The sequence below is a fragment of the Cataglyphis hispanica genome, chromosome 10, assembly GCF_021464435.1.
Source record: "Cataglyphis hispanica isolate Lineage 1 chromosome 10, ULB_Chis1_1.0, whole genome shotgun sequence".
Lineage (NCBI taxonomy): Eukaryota > Metazoa > Arthropoda > Insecta > Hymenoptera > Formicidae > Cataglyphis > Cataglyphis hispanica.
In genome coordinates this window covers 2,306,832-2,323,966 of record NC_065963.1, presented here as the reverse complement: position 1 = coordinate 2,323,966, position 17,135 = coordinate 2,306,832, and the positions used below count along the sequence as shown (strand labels likewise).

Below are 17,135 nucleotides of genomic sequence, written 5' to 3'. Positions count from 1 at the left end.
GGATTCTTATTAGGGAATATATCTCAAATTATGAGAAATTTGCATTTTTTCGCATTTTTATTCACGGCACTATGTTAGGTCGGTCAATTTGTTTTTCCCCTCCAATTGCTTGTTAGAGTTGCTACTTGAATAAAGGAAGCTAGTGCGCCTAGCGTGAGCGGGAAGGCAACTAAAAACAAATGTGGAGAGTTAATTAAAGAGGCAGGCGTTTAACAGTGAGCGTTGTTCTTAATTATCAATTAGAGTGACAGGCAGGGCTATTAGAGCGGCGAAAATGAGGGATCCGTACGTGCGTGCTGATGAAAATTTACAAGAAATTTTTCTTTAATTTGACAGAACAAAAGTGAAATCTTTAAATATAAATATTTTTTTATATTTAGATTTTAAATAATGTATCTTGAAAATTGTAATTTTTATTATATGTTAATAATAATTTATTTAATATAGCGAATCATTTTTGGAAACAAAGTAATATATTTATAAAAGTAAAAAAAAAAAAATCAAAATTAATAAAATCTATTTATTTGAAAAAAAATTTTTTTTAGTATATAGAGGGTGTCCTAGACCACCCGTACACCTCTTTTCTTTCAAAAACTAAGTATTTTAGAGAAAAATGTTTTGAACAAAAATTGTATGGTTTTGAGGGGAACATAAGATGGTGACATTGGTTTGATCTTGGATAGCGTCGTTAAGGTCAAGTCAAGGACACCTTTAATTTCTTAAATGGAAACCCCCATTTTTTATTGCATATTCTTGTAGCTTATCTCGAGAACTTTTCAAAACACTATAACAAAGTATTTTTTCATTGAGAATTTTTTGAGTTATTTTGTCTCTTAATCTGACATATTTTAATATAAAATATAAAATATCTTGAAAATTATTTAATTTTTGATAATTGTATCGTAATACTTTTATGTACAGAATAATAAGATGAATCAAATGGTGTACAGGAAATAATTGTTTTTAAAAAATAGTATGTAATTATTTGCAATATATTTTTTGATAACAATTATTTATTTTTTCTTTACACCATTTGATTTATCTTATTATTCTGTACATAAAAGTATTACGATACAATTATCGAACACTAAATAATTTTCTAAGATATTTTATATTTTATGCTAAAATATATCAGATTAAGATATAAAATAAAAATTCAAAAAAATTCTTAATAAAAAAATACTTTATTATAGTGTTTTGGAAAGCTCTCGACATAAGCTATAAGAATATGCAATAAAAAATAGGGGACTCCATTTAAGAAATTAAAGGCGTCCTTGACTTGACCTTAACGATGCCATCCAAGGTCAAAGCAATGACACCATCTTATGTTCCCCTCAAAACCATACAATTTTTGTTGAAAACGTTTTTTCTAAAATACTTAGTTTTTGAAAGAAAAGGGATGTACGGGTGGTTTAGGACACCCTATATATCCAAGCAATCCGCGTCGCGTTATTTCTGTCGACTTTCATAATCGCGCCGCTAAGAGAAATGCGGCAAACTTTTTGTATCTCTAACTAACTTTTATATTTCTAACTGCGATGGTAGTAGCCGATGCTGCAAAGCCATTATTTTGCATCAGTGGACGTTTCAAGCAGACGGTACCGCAGTTGAAACGCACATAAACCGTCGCAAAGTTTCCCAATTGCCGATCCACTTTCCGTAGGAAAAGTAGCACAGGCTCGACACACACACATACACGAGTAAAAGGCCGTGGCTGTGGATAAAGCGCAAATCTAATGCGAAAGTAGCACGCGAGAAATCCGAATGGATGCTACTAAACGACGCAAGGGACAGGTGTAGTTCGTTACGCAATAGTTTACTGAGAACGAACAAGTATTCTGATCGACATTGCTTGAAACAATCATTCTGTGCCGATGGAAAAAGATTTAATCGCAAAGTTTGATAACACTGTTCAACAAACGATGACTTTTTTTTTTTTGAACACCGGAACGGGACCAATCGTTTCTCATAGCTTTTTGGACGCTGAATATAAATCCAGTTTTTGAAGTTTTGCTCACGTCAGAATTTTGAAAAATTTGTAAAAAAATTAAAGTTGCAAAAAAGGACTATTTTCTCTTTGTCATATTATAGCTACAATATGTGACTGGAGAAGTTTTATTGCAATAAACTTAAAGTATGTTGTTAGGATTTTCAACCATCAAAAAAAAATTTTTGATATCGGTTATGATTAATGAGAATATTCATGATTAAATGTGGATATAATGTTGAAATTAGATTTAGGTCATGACGATTTATCAAATAGCTTTCAATTTTGTTTAACTTTAGGAGTTTTTTAGGTCGCTGAATATAAATGTCAAAATTGTCAAAATTCGAAACGATGGACTCAATATGACAGATGTCAAAATTTAGATTTTTATAATATTGAATCTGCCACATTGAGTCCATTATTTTGAATTTAACAATTTTCATCTTAAATTCAGTGACCTAGGAAACTGTCAGATTTAAATAAACATAATTGAAAACTATTTGATATATGACCTAAGTGACAGCTAACTTCTGCAATAACCATGGATATCCTATTAACCATAAACAGTCGACATCAAAAATACCTTTTGAAAGTTAAAAGTTCTAACAACATATACTTTATTTTGATTGTAATAAAATTTCTCCAACACGTCACATATTATAGCTATAATATGACAAAGTTCGTGAAAATAGCTCTTTTTTGCAACTTTAATTTGTATATAAATATATAAATTTATTATATATAAATTAAATATTAAATTAAATATTAAATAAATATTAAATAAATTTTTTAAAATTTCAAAACCGGTTTCGTGTTCAGCGTTCAAAAATCTATAAGGAACAACTAGTCCTGTTCCGATGTTTTTTTTTTTTCAAAAACTGTGTAATTTAATCGAGTGGATATTTTGTGGAGAAATATGTATACAGAATATTCCAGATCAGGTCAATGACATTTTAGATTTTAGGATCTTATAAGAAATTGAATTTGGAACAAAAAAGTTCCCATAAATATAGGTCGGGAAACGTTTCGTTAAAAAATTATAGTTAATAAACTTAAAAAAATTATAATTAATAAAGTTAAAAAATATTGCAGGTTTTTTTGATGATTTTAAAAAATAACTTCAAATCGCTTTATTTATTTTAAAAAAGTTACAAGATAAATCTGATGGGTAATTAAATAACAAACTAACTTACGTTAATTTCATTTAATTCTGATAAGACGTTCAAAAGTAACTAAACTTAAAACAACGAAAAAAGCAGAAACTTGAAAAAACTACCTTCCCATGATCTTTGTGTAAACTTTACATTCGTACTGCAAACATTGCAAACATAAAAATATTCTTATTAAATTTTGATTATAATTAATTATTTACAGAGAATTTATTAGTTATAACTTTTTGACAAAGCGACTTATATTTATTGAAACTTTATTGTACCCAATTCAATTTTTTATAAGACCCTAAAGTTTCATTGACCTGGAACATCCTGTATATATTTTATTTTGTGATGGAAAAAAAAATGTGTCGTAGTGTTTATTTTTTTTTTTAGCGACATATTACGATGTGGATTTGTCGTATTTTACTTACATCGTACATATATGCGGACAGATATTTTTGATCGATTTGTATTGGCTTTGTAAAGGCTCGTTGTCAATTTGCGCATGTTCATCGAATTAGACACGTGTCGTGAAAGCAAATATTGATAAGATATTAACGTGCGTGTATACACTTTGTCGTGCTCTCGCCAAATTCATAGCTCACTGCTCTCGCCAAAGTGCACACACGCGATCTTAGAAATTGCAAGCGATCGAATACGGTAAAAGCGACATTATTATGCATTTGGGATAATCTCTCGAACGGGAAATCCTCGCGTGGGGATTTCCACTATTTACTGCTCGCGCGCAATTTTGCCACCGGGTAACTTCCAAATTCATTCGTTATTTAGGGTATTATGTATATATGGCTCGGGGCGCGTAAGATTTGTACTGTTGGTAAAACTTCGCTTAAATTTAACATGTATTACATGTTCCAAACGATCCATAAGATTTGTTTTCTTAATTTAATATAATATAAATGTCAAATGGTAACACTGTTTCAACACAAAATAAATGCAAACTTCATAGTAATTTGAAATTAATTTTTTTTTTGTAAAATCAACATATTTTTAATAATAAAATTAACTTGGAAAAATTAAATTTATTAACGGAGTATATCCGTTTGAAATCTCGAAAAATGAATAAATTTTCTAGATTTTTTTCACAGCACAACGACTTGATAAAAATTTTTCACTTTTTACAATATTAATACAATATTATTAACTATTTAAGAAAATTTTTTTAAGGTTATACAAATATCTGTAAAGCTGCAATTTCGCAAATATTTGCAAAACTACAATTTTTTTTAAACATATTAAAAACTATCTGCTGTCCAAGCGTTTTTTCTAAATTTAAAAAAATAGAAAAATGGCGAGTTGAAAAAAAAGTTTTGTCTTTTTTTTTAAATTTTTTTTGTTTATAACCAAAAAGTAGGTAATTGGGTAAAAGAAAGGAATCTTATTAGAAACTTGCATCCAAAAATTTTTTTAAGTTGAAGACTTTTATTTAATTACTTAATATTTGCGCTGCAAAAATATCTAGAAAATATACTTAATTTTCGAGAATTCAATATGGATGTGCCTCCTTAAATTTTAACATATAAATTCTGTCACTAATAATACGGAACATATTTTGTAAATTAAAAATATTATTTTTACAGATGTTTTAATGATATAACTCATTTATTCTAATCGGCATATTTTTTAAGGATGTTCTGGATGTACAGTAGTAGCAAAAAATTGTCAAAATTAAAGAGAAAACATCTTTCTTACGTTTATACTGTTTGAAAAATTAAAAAAATAAATTCGAGTTATGAAAAAAATTAAAGTATCACAAAATAATATGGATTTTGACGTCTTCGTAAAAGGAAATAATTGTAATTAATATTTTTCCTAATTTATGGCAAAAACTTTTGATCGTGAATACTCTCTGAAATCAACTGCAAGAAACAATGAAAAACGAGTAATTTGCAGAAAGAGAAAAAGAGACAGATAATATTTTTCTACAATTTTTAGTAAATAACTTTTAAACGAATTAGTGGATCTAAATCAAGTTTTGCACAAATATTTATTAGAATTTTCTTAATATATGTAAAAATTTTTATTACATTGGTAATATTTTTTCTTTGTCAAATTTGTCAATAAGTTCTACAATAGGCGATTTTTCATAAGAATCAATAGTAACTTTAAATTTAAATAACTCCCAAACCATTAAGAGAATTGTGCTTAGTTTTTGCAGAAATATTCAGAAGAAATAGTAGAACAATTTATGAAATTTTAATGCTTTGTTAGTATTTCGATATATGTCACATACATCCTTAACAAGAAAACAAATTTTTTCAACAGAATGGAATTGCGCGTAGACGATAAGGCAATCGACTATTTTATTATTGTGAAATCAAGAAGTTTTTTATTATTATTTACATATTAATCCTTTTTATGGGTTTATAATTTCAAAGAAATGAATAATTAAATGAATTATTTATCAATTTTACATTTCATATTTTATATAAATATAACTGGCATAGATAATGGAAATTAGAAAATTGAAGAAAATTAATAATACATTAAGATCTTCTAAAAATAAACGTTTTCCCAAATTTTCGTACTTAATTCCCTTTTGCGTTTTAATTAAAAAAATCAATTTTGCAATAAAGCTCACTTTAAAATATCGCTAAATAATCCCAGGGTTTTATGATTCAAATATAATAAAGGATTAAATGACTTTTTTTCCAGATTGAACGTCTAAAAAAAGTGATGTATTTCTCTCGTGGACCCCAAAAATCCTATCAAAATTCCCGTAATTTTTCGCGAATCTATAAATCAGCGTCAATGTTGCGAGAGACGAATGCCGGTTCTGTGGTAATAATTCATGCAGGATTTGCATTTATTTACGTTGCTGCATTCTTTTTATTTTGAACGCGACGATGATGCATCTGGCGGATCTCGATGTCGAATACTTCGCTAAATTTTGGCGTTGCCGATCGCGCTTTCCGTATCATTATCACGCAATCACGTCACGTGAACATTGACTAATACTACCCCGAGATAATTCGCCAGATAATTCGATTTGCTTGACATTAGAGATTATGCAACTTCTGAACTTCCGCAATTAACGTCACTTCGATACATCATCTCTCTTCGTTGTCATTTTTTATTCGTGTCTTTTTGATTCATTATGGATTGCTACTAAAGTTGTAGTTGTATGTAATTAAATATAATGCTTGATATAATTTTTTTTTTTTAATTACGATTATACGACTAATTAAATTGATACAAGACTAAATGTAAATGTTTAAATAATCGTAAAACAATATGTGTAATAAAAAATAAAATAATATATATTATATATAAAAATAATATATAATATAAAATATAAAATAATATAATAAAATCACATATAATATAAAATAATATATAATAATAAAATAAGAAAATATTCTTGAATTACACATGCGCATAAATAAAGAGAAAAATATTTGAATCTGGAAAATTGGGCTATCCATTTCGTTACACGATTACCAGAAATGTTAATAATATCACACGATGTATGAAATTTCACGAGTGTTTTATTTTTATCCGCATTTTAGCCACTCTCACGATCAACGGTGGGAAAGAACCCCTGGCGGACACTTGGAGGGTTTCGCATTTATTAATAACTATCGGAGGAAAGTAATAAAAATGGCACTGGAAAGAGAGAGAGAGAGAGAGAGAGAGAGAGAGAGAGAGAGAGAGAGAGACATTCTAGAAAGAAGTCGAGTAGAAGATGCACCGTCTCTACGAAGATGCGTAGAAGCGCGAAATGCATTGAAAAGGTTCCGTCGCACTTTTCCACGAAGTAACTCGGAGTCACGTCCTTCGCACCTTTTCCTATCGTGCTCCCGCTATATTATTTACACCGTATTGTATTGTGCTTGTACTATTGGCGGTCGCGATCGACGGTAATGGTTGCGCGATATCAAATATCTTTGCGCGATGACCCATCGATTTTTAAAGGGGAAATAACGCGATAAAAATTGGATATATACGTGCGGGGAATCTATTGTTCGAAACGAAAAACACGATATTTCAAACCATAATTTATCTCGGTTAATTATTTTTATTGCGAAAGAAATTTAGAGGAAAGCAATCTCCGTGGATATAATATTGGAATAAAGCAGATTGAAATTATTTTTTATTTAGGTTAAATGTTTTCATAGGTGAAACAGCGATGTTTCTGCTTCTAATCTGTGAAAATGGATCGCTGCAAATTGCAATTTTATTTCGATGCAATTTAAGCGAACTGCATTATTGTTACTTTGAAAAGAAACTCTTTATTCAACTGAATAAAGAGCTTACTTTAAATTTATACAATTAACGAGTAAATTAGTCTGATGAATTACAAAAATCGACAAAAAAAAATTTTGTCAAGTAACTCTAATCAAAGGTGTTTTTTTTTATAGATTTTCGGCCACAGAAAACAATGCCGCAAACCAAATTGCTCCGTCACGTCAGGGTTTTAAAGGTTTTATTTTGAATTTAAAAGTCAAAAATCATTGATTTTTTATCTTAAAATTTAAAACAACTTTAAAACTTTTTAGGAGCCTGTGAAAACATTTTTGACAAGTAATTTTAATCAGAGTAAATATTTCTTAGAGATTTTTGGTCACAAAAAATAATGCTACTGTCTAAATTGCTTTATTACGTCAGGTTTTAAAGTTATTTTGAATTTGAAAATGAAAAATCGCTCATTTCTCGTCATAAAATTCAAAATAACTTTAATACCTGACGTGATGGAGCAATTTGGTTTGCGGCATTGTTTTTTGTGACCGAAAATCTATCAGAAACATTATTTATTCTGATTAAAATTATTTCGACAAAAATTTTTTTACAAGCCAATAAAAAAAAATTCTGTCAAGTAACGCTAATCAAAGTAAATGTTTCTTATAGATTCTTGGCCAAAAAACAAAACCAATTTGCTCCATCATGTCAGGTTTTAAAATCATTTTGAATTTTAAAATAAAAAATCGTTGATTTCTTATCTTACAATTCAAAACATTTCGACAAAAAAATTTTTTTTGTTAATCTGAATTAGTGGAGCGACATTATATCAATTCCATTGTAAAAAAATATTCTAAAAATTTAGAACACATTTTGTCTGAATTTTCAAATCCGGACGTCTGAAAGAAATTTCAGACAATCTTAAATTATCCTAATTATCAGGTCCTTTTTTTGAGAGTTCAGAAGAGTTTGTCTGAAAATTCTGACAATGCGTTTGCAGAAAAGCTGCGAACATCTTGTTTGAAGTTTCGGCCAATTTCTTTTTTTACAGCGTCGACTTTATCCGTGAAATTATTTTCTCTTGTCTATCATCGAGAGATTTATTTAAAAATGTACAGATCACTTTTACATATTTTCCCCATTACTCGTTGCAGAAGTGCCTGACGACTCTGGACCTGACGTCTTTAGGAGTTGGCTCCTGCGTCGGGACAGGGATGTACCTTGTCGCAGGAATGGTGGCGCGCAGCGTTGCCGGACCTGGTGTCGTCATCTCATTCATAATCGCAGCCATCGCTTCCATTTTTTCCGGTGAGTGTGTCACACGTTTCTATTAAAAAAAAAAAAAAGAAAGAAATCCACTCCTCCGTCATCATCGATTAGACACGATTTGACAAGCCACACGATGCATCGTGCGACTCGACACGAAATGGAGTCAAAAGGTCACAATCGCTCATCGTAAAGCCGCTGTATTCGCATTTGCATTCGTTCCGAGCAGCAAGTATAATATCAACATTATAGGGAGCGGCGCTTATCGGGAGTGACAAGTCGATTGCCGTGTTGGTGATCTGAATCACACAAAAATCGTGATTAAATTGTTCCGAGCGTCGATCGGCGACTTTATCGAAATTGTTTGTTCGTGGGACGATTTCGTGTCGACTTTCACGCGATCGTGGCGATTTTACGGCGCAATAATACGCGGTAATAATGCCGGGGACGCCAATCTCTCCGCACGGTCCACGCGAGCGGAATACGAAAGCAGGGATTTATTTTTGTTGCGATTCAAAATCCTCGCGGTCGAAGAAACGGCCGTGCGAAAGAGAGACAGAGAGAGACAGAGAGAGAGAGAGAGAGAGAGAGAGAGGGACAAGGATGGAAGTGGCCTTTATTCATCAGCGGTAAAGGGGTTCCGACTATTTTTACGAACAATCAATTTAACGTTGGACAGCCACGTGTGTGTGCCTACTGTAACGGGTGGGTGTGATGTCAATGCTTCGACGAAGGCGGAACGGATAATACTTCTAACTGGATACGATGATGTATGACAGTCGGGGACTAGCAAATATTTAATCGAAAGACCCATCAAAGATAAATGCCCGAATCTGCTCGCCGTATTAAGTTTCTTTTTCTCTCTGCTTTTTTTTTTTAAATCTTACTCCCAGATTTATATATATTTTTTTTCCGAAAAATATAAAATATATTTAAAAATTTTTTAAAATTAAAAATATTAAATATATTAAAAAAAAGAACGGGATTTCTTTGCTACGTATAGCTTATCCTAAGATGAAAGGATGAAGGAACGATTTGAAAAATGATGAGTCCTATTTCCGGAGGAAATTCAGTTATCTTCCGTAAAATGGGTCGCAATACACGATTGTTAGCGCACAATGGCATGACGTATTTAAGGATTTTCTTGGGGAATTTCGACAAGAGATGTGTTTCGGATAGCGCGACAAGTCAGATAGTTTTCTCGCGTGCGAAGTGTATACAAGAGAGAATAACTAATCTGCAGTGTGTGCGTGTGGCCGGAGATAAGAATCTTATTTTCCGCGAAAATATGGATTTCAGTGGCGATATATGATCCGGAAAATTCGTCTTCCGCGCGACTATATATCAAGATATAAATCTGTCGGCTGTATATAAGACCGCGAGCGGACTTAAGTCGCGGATAATTCTCTCTACAGAATTTCTCTCACGTCTTCAGCGTTTTCGATGTTATCAGACGCGCGATTGGAGCGTTATTATACACTAAAAATAACATTTTCTTTAAGTTAGATAAATATATTTTGTTAATTTTGATTTTTTTCTACTTAAATAAATATAAACTTTATTTCTGAAAATGTTTTATTATGTTAAATAAATTATTATTTGTATGTAATAAAAATTATAATTTTTTAAATACAATATTAAAAATTTCAATATAAAAAAATATTTATATATTTGAAGATAAAAAAATATTTATTAAAATAAAGAAAATCTGTGTTTTTGAAATAAGCAACCAAAAATTAAAAAATATTTTTTTTTTGCGAAAATAAATTCTTGTTTTTAATTTAAATAGAAGCATGTTTTAGCATACTTTGCTCTCTTTATATTTTATATTTTATATTTTATATTTTATATTTTATATTTTATATTTTATATTTTATATTTTATATTTTATATTTTATATTTTATATTTTATATTTTATATTTTATATTTTATATTTTATATTTTATATTTTATATTTTATATTTTATATTTTATATTTTATATTTTACATTTTATATTTTATATTTTATATTTTATATTTTATATTTTATATTTTACATTTTACATTTTATATTTTATATTTTATATTTTATATTTTATTAATTTAAATATATTTGCTGCTGGATTGAAATGATTTCTTTGTAAATACTTAAATAAATAATATTTTTATATAAAAAAAATTTTTGGAATTTGGTATTTTTTTCAGTGTAAATTTTTCGTTGAACACAGTTGAATCACAAAACAGTAAAAATGTTACAAGTTTTTCGAATGAAGGATTACGCTTGTTTTCTTTCTCATATAATATAAAATAATATAATTATATTTGATATTGTAATATAATTAAAAAATAATAAATTAAAAAATAATAGAATAGAATATTGTACATATCTTTAATTTTCCATAGAAACATTCTCTTTTGGAAATTAAATATCGCGCCGGACATTTAAAACTGAGTTGCCGCTTTTACGAGTTATTTTCTTTAACAAGTACGTTAACAAGTGCGTTACTTTACAGATTCTGTTACAGGTATTTAAGTAAGTTGAAAAAATGTTACGTTAGTTTATCGTTACAAGTACTCACGCGTTACTTTATTATTCGACACCGAACTCCGGCTGTTGTATCGATAACAGCTTCTCCATAATATCGATAATATCGATATATCGACGACTCGCACAAAGAAAGCAAGGACTCGCCAAAAACATTCTGTCGAATGAAACTTATGATTTATCGTACGCAATATGAGCGGCTCTAATTGTAAACATCGCTGTAAATTTCGCGTGCGCAGCGGACTCGCTGTATATTTGTACATGTTGCGAAATTGCGAATACAAATTCCAAGCCGGATACAAGAGCCGTACCTCAATCAAACTTGTATTGCTCGTGTTGCCAGCAGTTGAGTCTTTTATCGACTGCAATTTAATATCGTCGTCATGCAATTTCTTACGTCTTCATCATTTCGCCTTAATATTCTAGATAGAAGTTTATTTTTTTAATTGATAAAGTTAGACTCCAAACTTATGATCGATATTTTTTTTTTTTTGACATTTAAGGATGTTCTGAATGTACAGTAGTAGCAAAAAATTGTCAAAATTAAAAAGAAAACATGTTCCTTACGTTTATACTGTTCGAAAAATTAAAAAAATAAATTTGAGTTATGAAAAAAATTAAAGCATCACAAAATAATATGGATTTTGACGTCTTCGTAAAAGAAAATAATTGTAATTAATATTTTTCCTAATTTATGGCAAAAACTTTTGATCGTGAATATCCTTTGAAATCAACTGCAAGAAACAATGAAAAACGAGTAATTTGCAGAAAGAGAAAAAGAGACAGATAATATTTTTCTACAATTTTTAGTAAATAACTTTTAAACGAATTAGTGGATCTAAATCAAGTTTTGCACAAATATTTATTAGAATTTTCTTAATATATGTGAAAATTTTTATTTCATTGATAATATTTTTTCTTTGTCAAATTTGTCAATAAGTTCTACAATAGGCGATTTTCCATAAGAATCAATAGTAACTTTAAATTTAAATAACTTCCAAACCGTTAAGAGAATTGTGCTTAGTTTTTGCAGAAATATTCAGAAGAAATAGTAAAACGATTTATGAAATTTTAATTTTGTTAGTATTTCGATATATGTCACATACATCCTTAAGAGTTTTTAATGACGTTTTGCAAACATGGACACATTACTTTATCCCTTAATGAGGAAAAAAATTAAGGAAAAAAAGAAAGTACAAGATATATAGTACATTAAATTGAAAAATAGGAAAGAAGCTTGACGGTTATTATTTCGTTTGTTCGCGGCCATCCTCTTGGCGATAATTATCGATCTAACGGGCAAAGCTCTAATTAACTCGGGATTCAGAGGAATATCGCTGTTGCGCTCGCGAATTAATGGCAGGATTAAAGCTACAGGCATGGCACGCCGTGGCGTTGTTTAATTAATTCGTTGCGTTGTTAATAAGCGATGTTGCTGGCTACCAATGGTTGGTATTACATAGCAGCTGACCCATAATAATCTCGAAATCAACGCTTTCATTAGATTCAAGATTCTGGATTACGTTCTAGTGGCCGTGTCATTTCGCGAGAAGAATCCTCTCTACTGATCTGAAAATCGGAATTTATCAGAATCAAATTTAAGGATAAAATTATTGTTACACTATCGATTTAATTTGTTCAAATTTTTCTTCTCAAAATTTAATTATATCAATATTTAATAGTTTATTTATTTAATAGTAATTAATTTTATAATTATTTAATTAATATAATTATTTATTTCATTTGTCTAAATTTTTGTATGATACGTTGTTATATGTGAAATGCAAGGAAATAAGATTTTTCAGTTTATATATACAGGGTATTCCTGAAAAAACACATATGAAGCACATTGTTATTTTGCTCGTTCAGATGATGTGCTTCATGTTTTTTCAAAGACGCCCTATATATATATATATATATATATATATATATATATATATATATATAAATTTGGAAAATTTATGCTTTTGTTACAAAAATATGCGGGTTAAAATTTTTGTATTAAATATTTAACACATTTATGTTAATTTAATATTGCTGTTGTGTTGAAATTAAACTATAATGTTAAATTAGAAGTTGAAAGAAGTGTAAAAATAATGTGCACGTATTTTTAATTTTATATAATAAATATGTTCCTTATTATTAGTGACAAGATTTATATATTAAAATTTAAAGAAAAAAAATGTTAAATTTTATTAAACAACACCAAAAAAATAACTTTTTTTAATACCGCAATGAGATTAATCGTTTCTTATAAGTTTTTGGACGCTGAATACGAATCCGACTTTGAAATTGCTCCATCACGTCAGATTTTTGAAAAATTTATTTAATATTTATTTAATATTTAATTAATATTTAATTTAAATTTATATATAAATAAAGTTGCAAAAAAGGACTATTTTCACGAACTTTGTCATATTATAGCTATAATATGTGACGTGTTGGAGAAATTTTATTACAAAATAAAGAATGTTGTTAGGATTTTCAACTCTCAAAAGAAATTTTTGATATTACTTATGATTAATAAGATATCCATGGGGTATTGTTGAAATTTGCTGTGACTTACAGATTATGACGATTTAATAGCTTTTCATTTTGTTTATTTAAACAAAATAAAATGAGTTTTTTATGTTGCTGAATACAAATCCAATATCAAAATTGTCAAATTCAAAATGGTGGACTCAATATGGCGGATGTCAAAATTTAAATTTTTATAATATGGAGTCCGCCATATTGAGTTCACCATTTGATAATTTTGACATTGGATTCGTATTTAGTGATTTATAAAAACTCTCATTGTGTTAAATTAACACAAAAATTTGTTACATATGTATATTAAATTTGATATGAATTTTTTAACTTTAGCATATATAGCATATATATACATGAAACGGTTTTTGAACTCTTTAGTAAGATCATCTTTGATGATAGAAAAAGAAAAACCGAGAACTTCGCAGAGTCCATCAACTTTTCTTTTCTTAGATTCGGTGACCCTATTTCGTAGATCACAAAAATACTACGTGATATATCGAGTTTACCATCAAGGAGGATTGTATTCTTTAACCTTGCTCTATCGGCATCGTATACATCGTCGACTAGCAGAAGTAATAAAAGTGATAGAATAAGTTTGTGACATCATAAAGTACGCTAAGAATGCGAAATCGCGATACAGCGGTACATGATTCGCCCGCTGACGAATATACAGAGTGTCCTAAACCCCTTTTCTTTCAAAAACTAAGCATTTTAGAGAAAAAATTTTGAACAAAAATTGTATGATTTTGAGGGAAACATAAGATGGTGTCATTGGTTTGACCTTGGATGGCATCGTTAAGGTCAAATCAAGGACACCTTTAATTTTTTAAATCAAATCCCTATTTTTTATTATATATTCTTATAGCTTATGTTGAGAGCTTTCCAAAACACTATAATAAAGTATTTTTTCATTAAGAATTATTTGAGTTATTTTGTATCTTAATCTGACATATTTTAGTATAAAATATAAAATATCTCGAAAATTATTTAGTGTTTGATAATTGTATCGTAATACTTTTATGTACAGAATAATAATATGAATCAAATGGTTGTAAAGAAAAAATAAATAATTGTTATAAAAAATATATTGCAAATAATTGCATACTTTTTTTAAAAACAATTATTTTCTGTACACCATTTGATTCATCTTATTATTCTGTACATAAAAGGATTATGATTATCGAAAACTAAATAATTTTCAAGATATTTTATATTTTATACTAAAATATGTCGAATTAAGATATAAAATAACTCAAAAAATTCTTAATGAAAAAATACTTTATTATAATGTTTTGGAAAGCTCTCGACATAAGCTGTAAGAATATGCAACAAAAAATAGGGAATTCCATTTAAGAAATTAAAGGTGTCCTTGACTTAACCTTAACGATGCCATCCAAGGTCAAACCAATGACACCATCTTATGTTTCCCTCGAAACCATACAATTTTTGTTCAACGTTTTTCTCTAAAATGCTTAGTTTTTGAAAAGAAAGAGGTGTACGGGTGGTTTAGGACACCCTCTATTTCTAGTATATGTATATAGCATTCTAGATAACACAATAATAGTTTAATATCGTTACACTGAGGGAAAAAAAGAGAGAAAGATACAGCGTTCATCTGAAAAGATGTAAGTGGACGTAAAGCGGATTACGTGACATTTATATATAATATATGCGCGCGGATTGGACGCGGAGATTTATTCCGCAATGTAATCCGCATTGAAAGGTTGAACCGACGGTTTAATCAGTTGGTTACACGTTACCAAGGCATAATGATCGTCTGTAATGAGAATAATAATATTCTGTCGTAACGCAATGCAGAAATACGTCGCATCGCGTATAATCCCCTTTTAGAACAGCTTTCTCAGAATCGAGGAATTTAGCGAACTGATATTATCATAATGATTGGTTGCGCTCGAATTCATGAGCTTTTGATTATCCACGATTATCACAAAGACAGTTTTTTATTTATGAGGTTAACAAAAAACTTCTTAATTGACTGTTCCATTTTTTTTCATATATTTTTCACTTGAATTTATCACTAAATATATTTTTTATCCATTTAAAGACGTTTTAATTGTAAAATTGTAGCAAAAAACTGTCAAAATTAAAAAAAATATATATTTTGTATATTTGTACTGTTTGAAAAATCAAATACATAAATCCGGATTATAAAAAGAATTAAAGTATTACAAAATAATATGGCTTTTAACGTTTTCGTAAAAGAAAATAGTCGTAATTAATATTTTTTCTAATTTATTTATTATTAACAAAAGTTTTTGATCGTGAATACCTCTTGAAATTAATTGCAAGGAACAAAGGAAAATGAGTGAATTTGCAGAAAAAAAAAAGAAGACAGAGAATATTTTTCTACAATTTTTAGTAAATAACTCTTAAACGAGTAAGTGAATCTAAATCAAATTTTGTACAAATATTTATTGGAGTTTCCTTAATATATGTGAAAGTTTTATTTTTTATTTCTTTGAAAATGATTTTTTTCTTTTTTTTTTGTCAAATTTATCAATAAGTGCTACAATACTCTTTTTTTTTATAAGAATCAAATAATTTTATTTGATTCTTTATTATATTTAATTCTCTATTATATTTAAAATAAATTTTCTATTATTTTCTATTAGATTCTCTATTATATTTAAAATAAATTTTCTATTATTTTCTATTAGATTCTCTATTATATTTAAAATAAATTTTAAACTTAAATAATTTTCAAACCATTAAGAGAATTATGTTCAGGTTTTGTACAAGTATTCAGAAGAAATAGTAGAACAATCTACGAAATTTTCATGCTTTTGTCAATGTTTCGACATACATGTCATACTTAACGCAAGTATTGCTTGTATAAGACGAGAATAATTATTTCTCAAATGATTCTCGATAATATTTGACGATAATAATTCTTTCGTTTTTTACTTCCTCATAGAGGAAGCTTTGTTTTTGTAGAAAATTTTTTTTTTTAATTTTGATGCCAATGTGTTTAGAATGTTTTAAAACGTCGAAAAAAAACATATTTTTGCAAAATGTCAAGTATGTGTGTATGTGCACCAAAAGACGTGATTCGATTATCCGCCCTTAATTTTTAAGATAATGAGCTAAAATTTTTTATATGAATAAAGTATCATTCAAGATTAGTTGATATTGCACTTGGCTCGGATCGATAAAAGGGTTTATTTTTTATAAAATTTTAAATTCTTCAAGAAAAAGATGTTATTCTAACTTCCGCAAATTTTGAGATATTTGTCTAAATTTTTTTATATGAATAGAAATATCATTAAAGGAGGATTGGTATTGAATTTGATGAGAATTGGTAAAAGGGTTTATTATTTATGAAATTTTGAATTTTTCATAATACGTATGTGCATGCTGTAACTTCCACAAATTTTGAGATATCAGGCTAAATATTTTTACATTAATAGACTAGCATTAAAGAATGCTTGGTATTGATTTTAATGAGAATTGAT

At 28.6% G+C, this 17,135-nt stretch overlaps 1 protein-coding gene across 5 annotated transcripts in view; it reads left to right on the top strand.

Annotated features, from left to right (window-relative positions):
- LOC126852239 (probable cationic amino acid transporter) overlaps positions 1–17,135 on the top strand; it is a 99,686-nt gene that overhangs the window by 45,480 nt on the left and 37,071 nt on the right. For all 5 annotated transcript variants that reach the window (XM_050596822.1, XM_050596821.1, XM_050596823.1 and 2 more), the window contains one exon: positions 8,493–8,646. In XM_050596822.1, the coding sequence (XP_050452779.1) occupies positions 8,493–8,646 (154 nt within the window). The remainder of the gene's footprint in view (positions 1–8,492; positions 8,647–17,135) is intronic.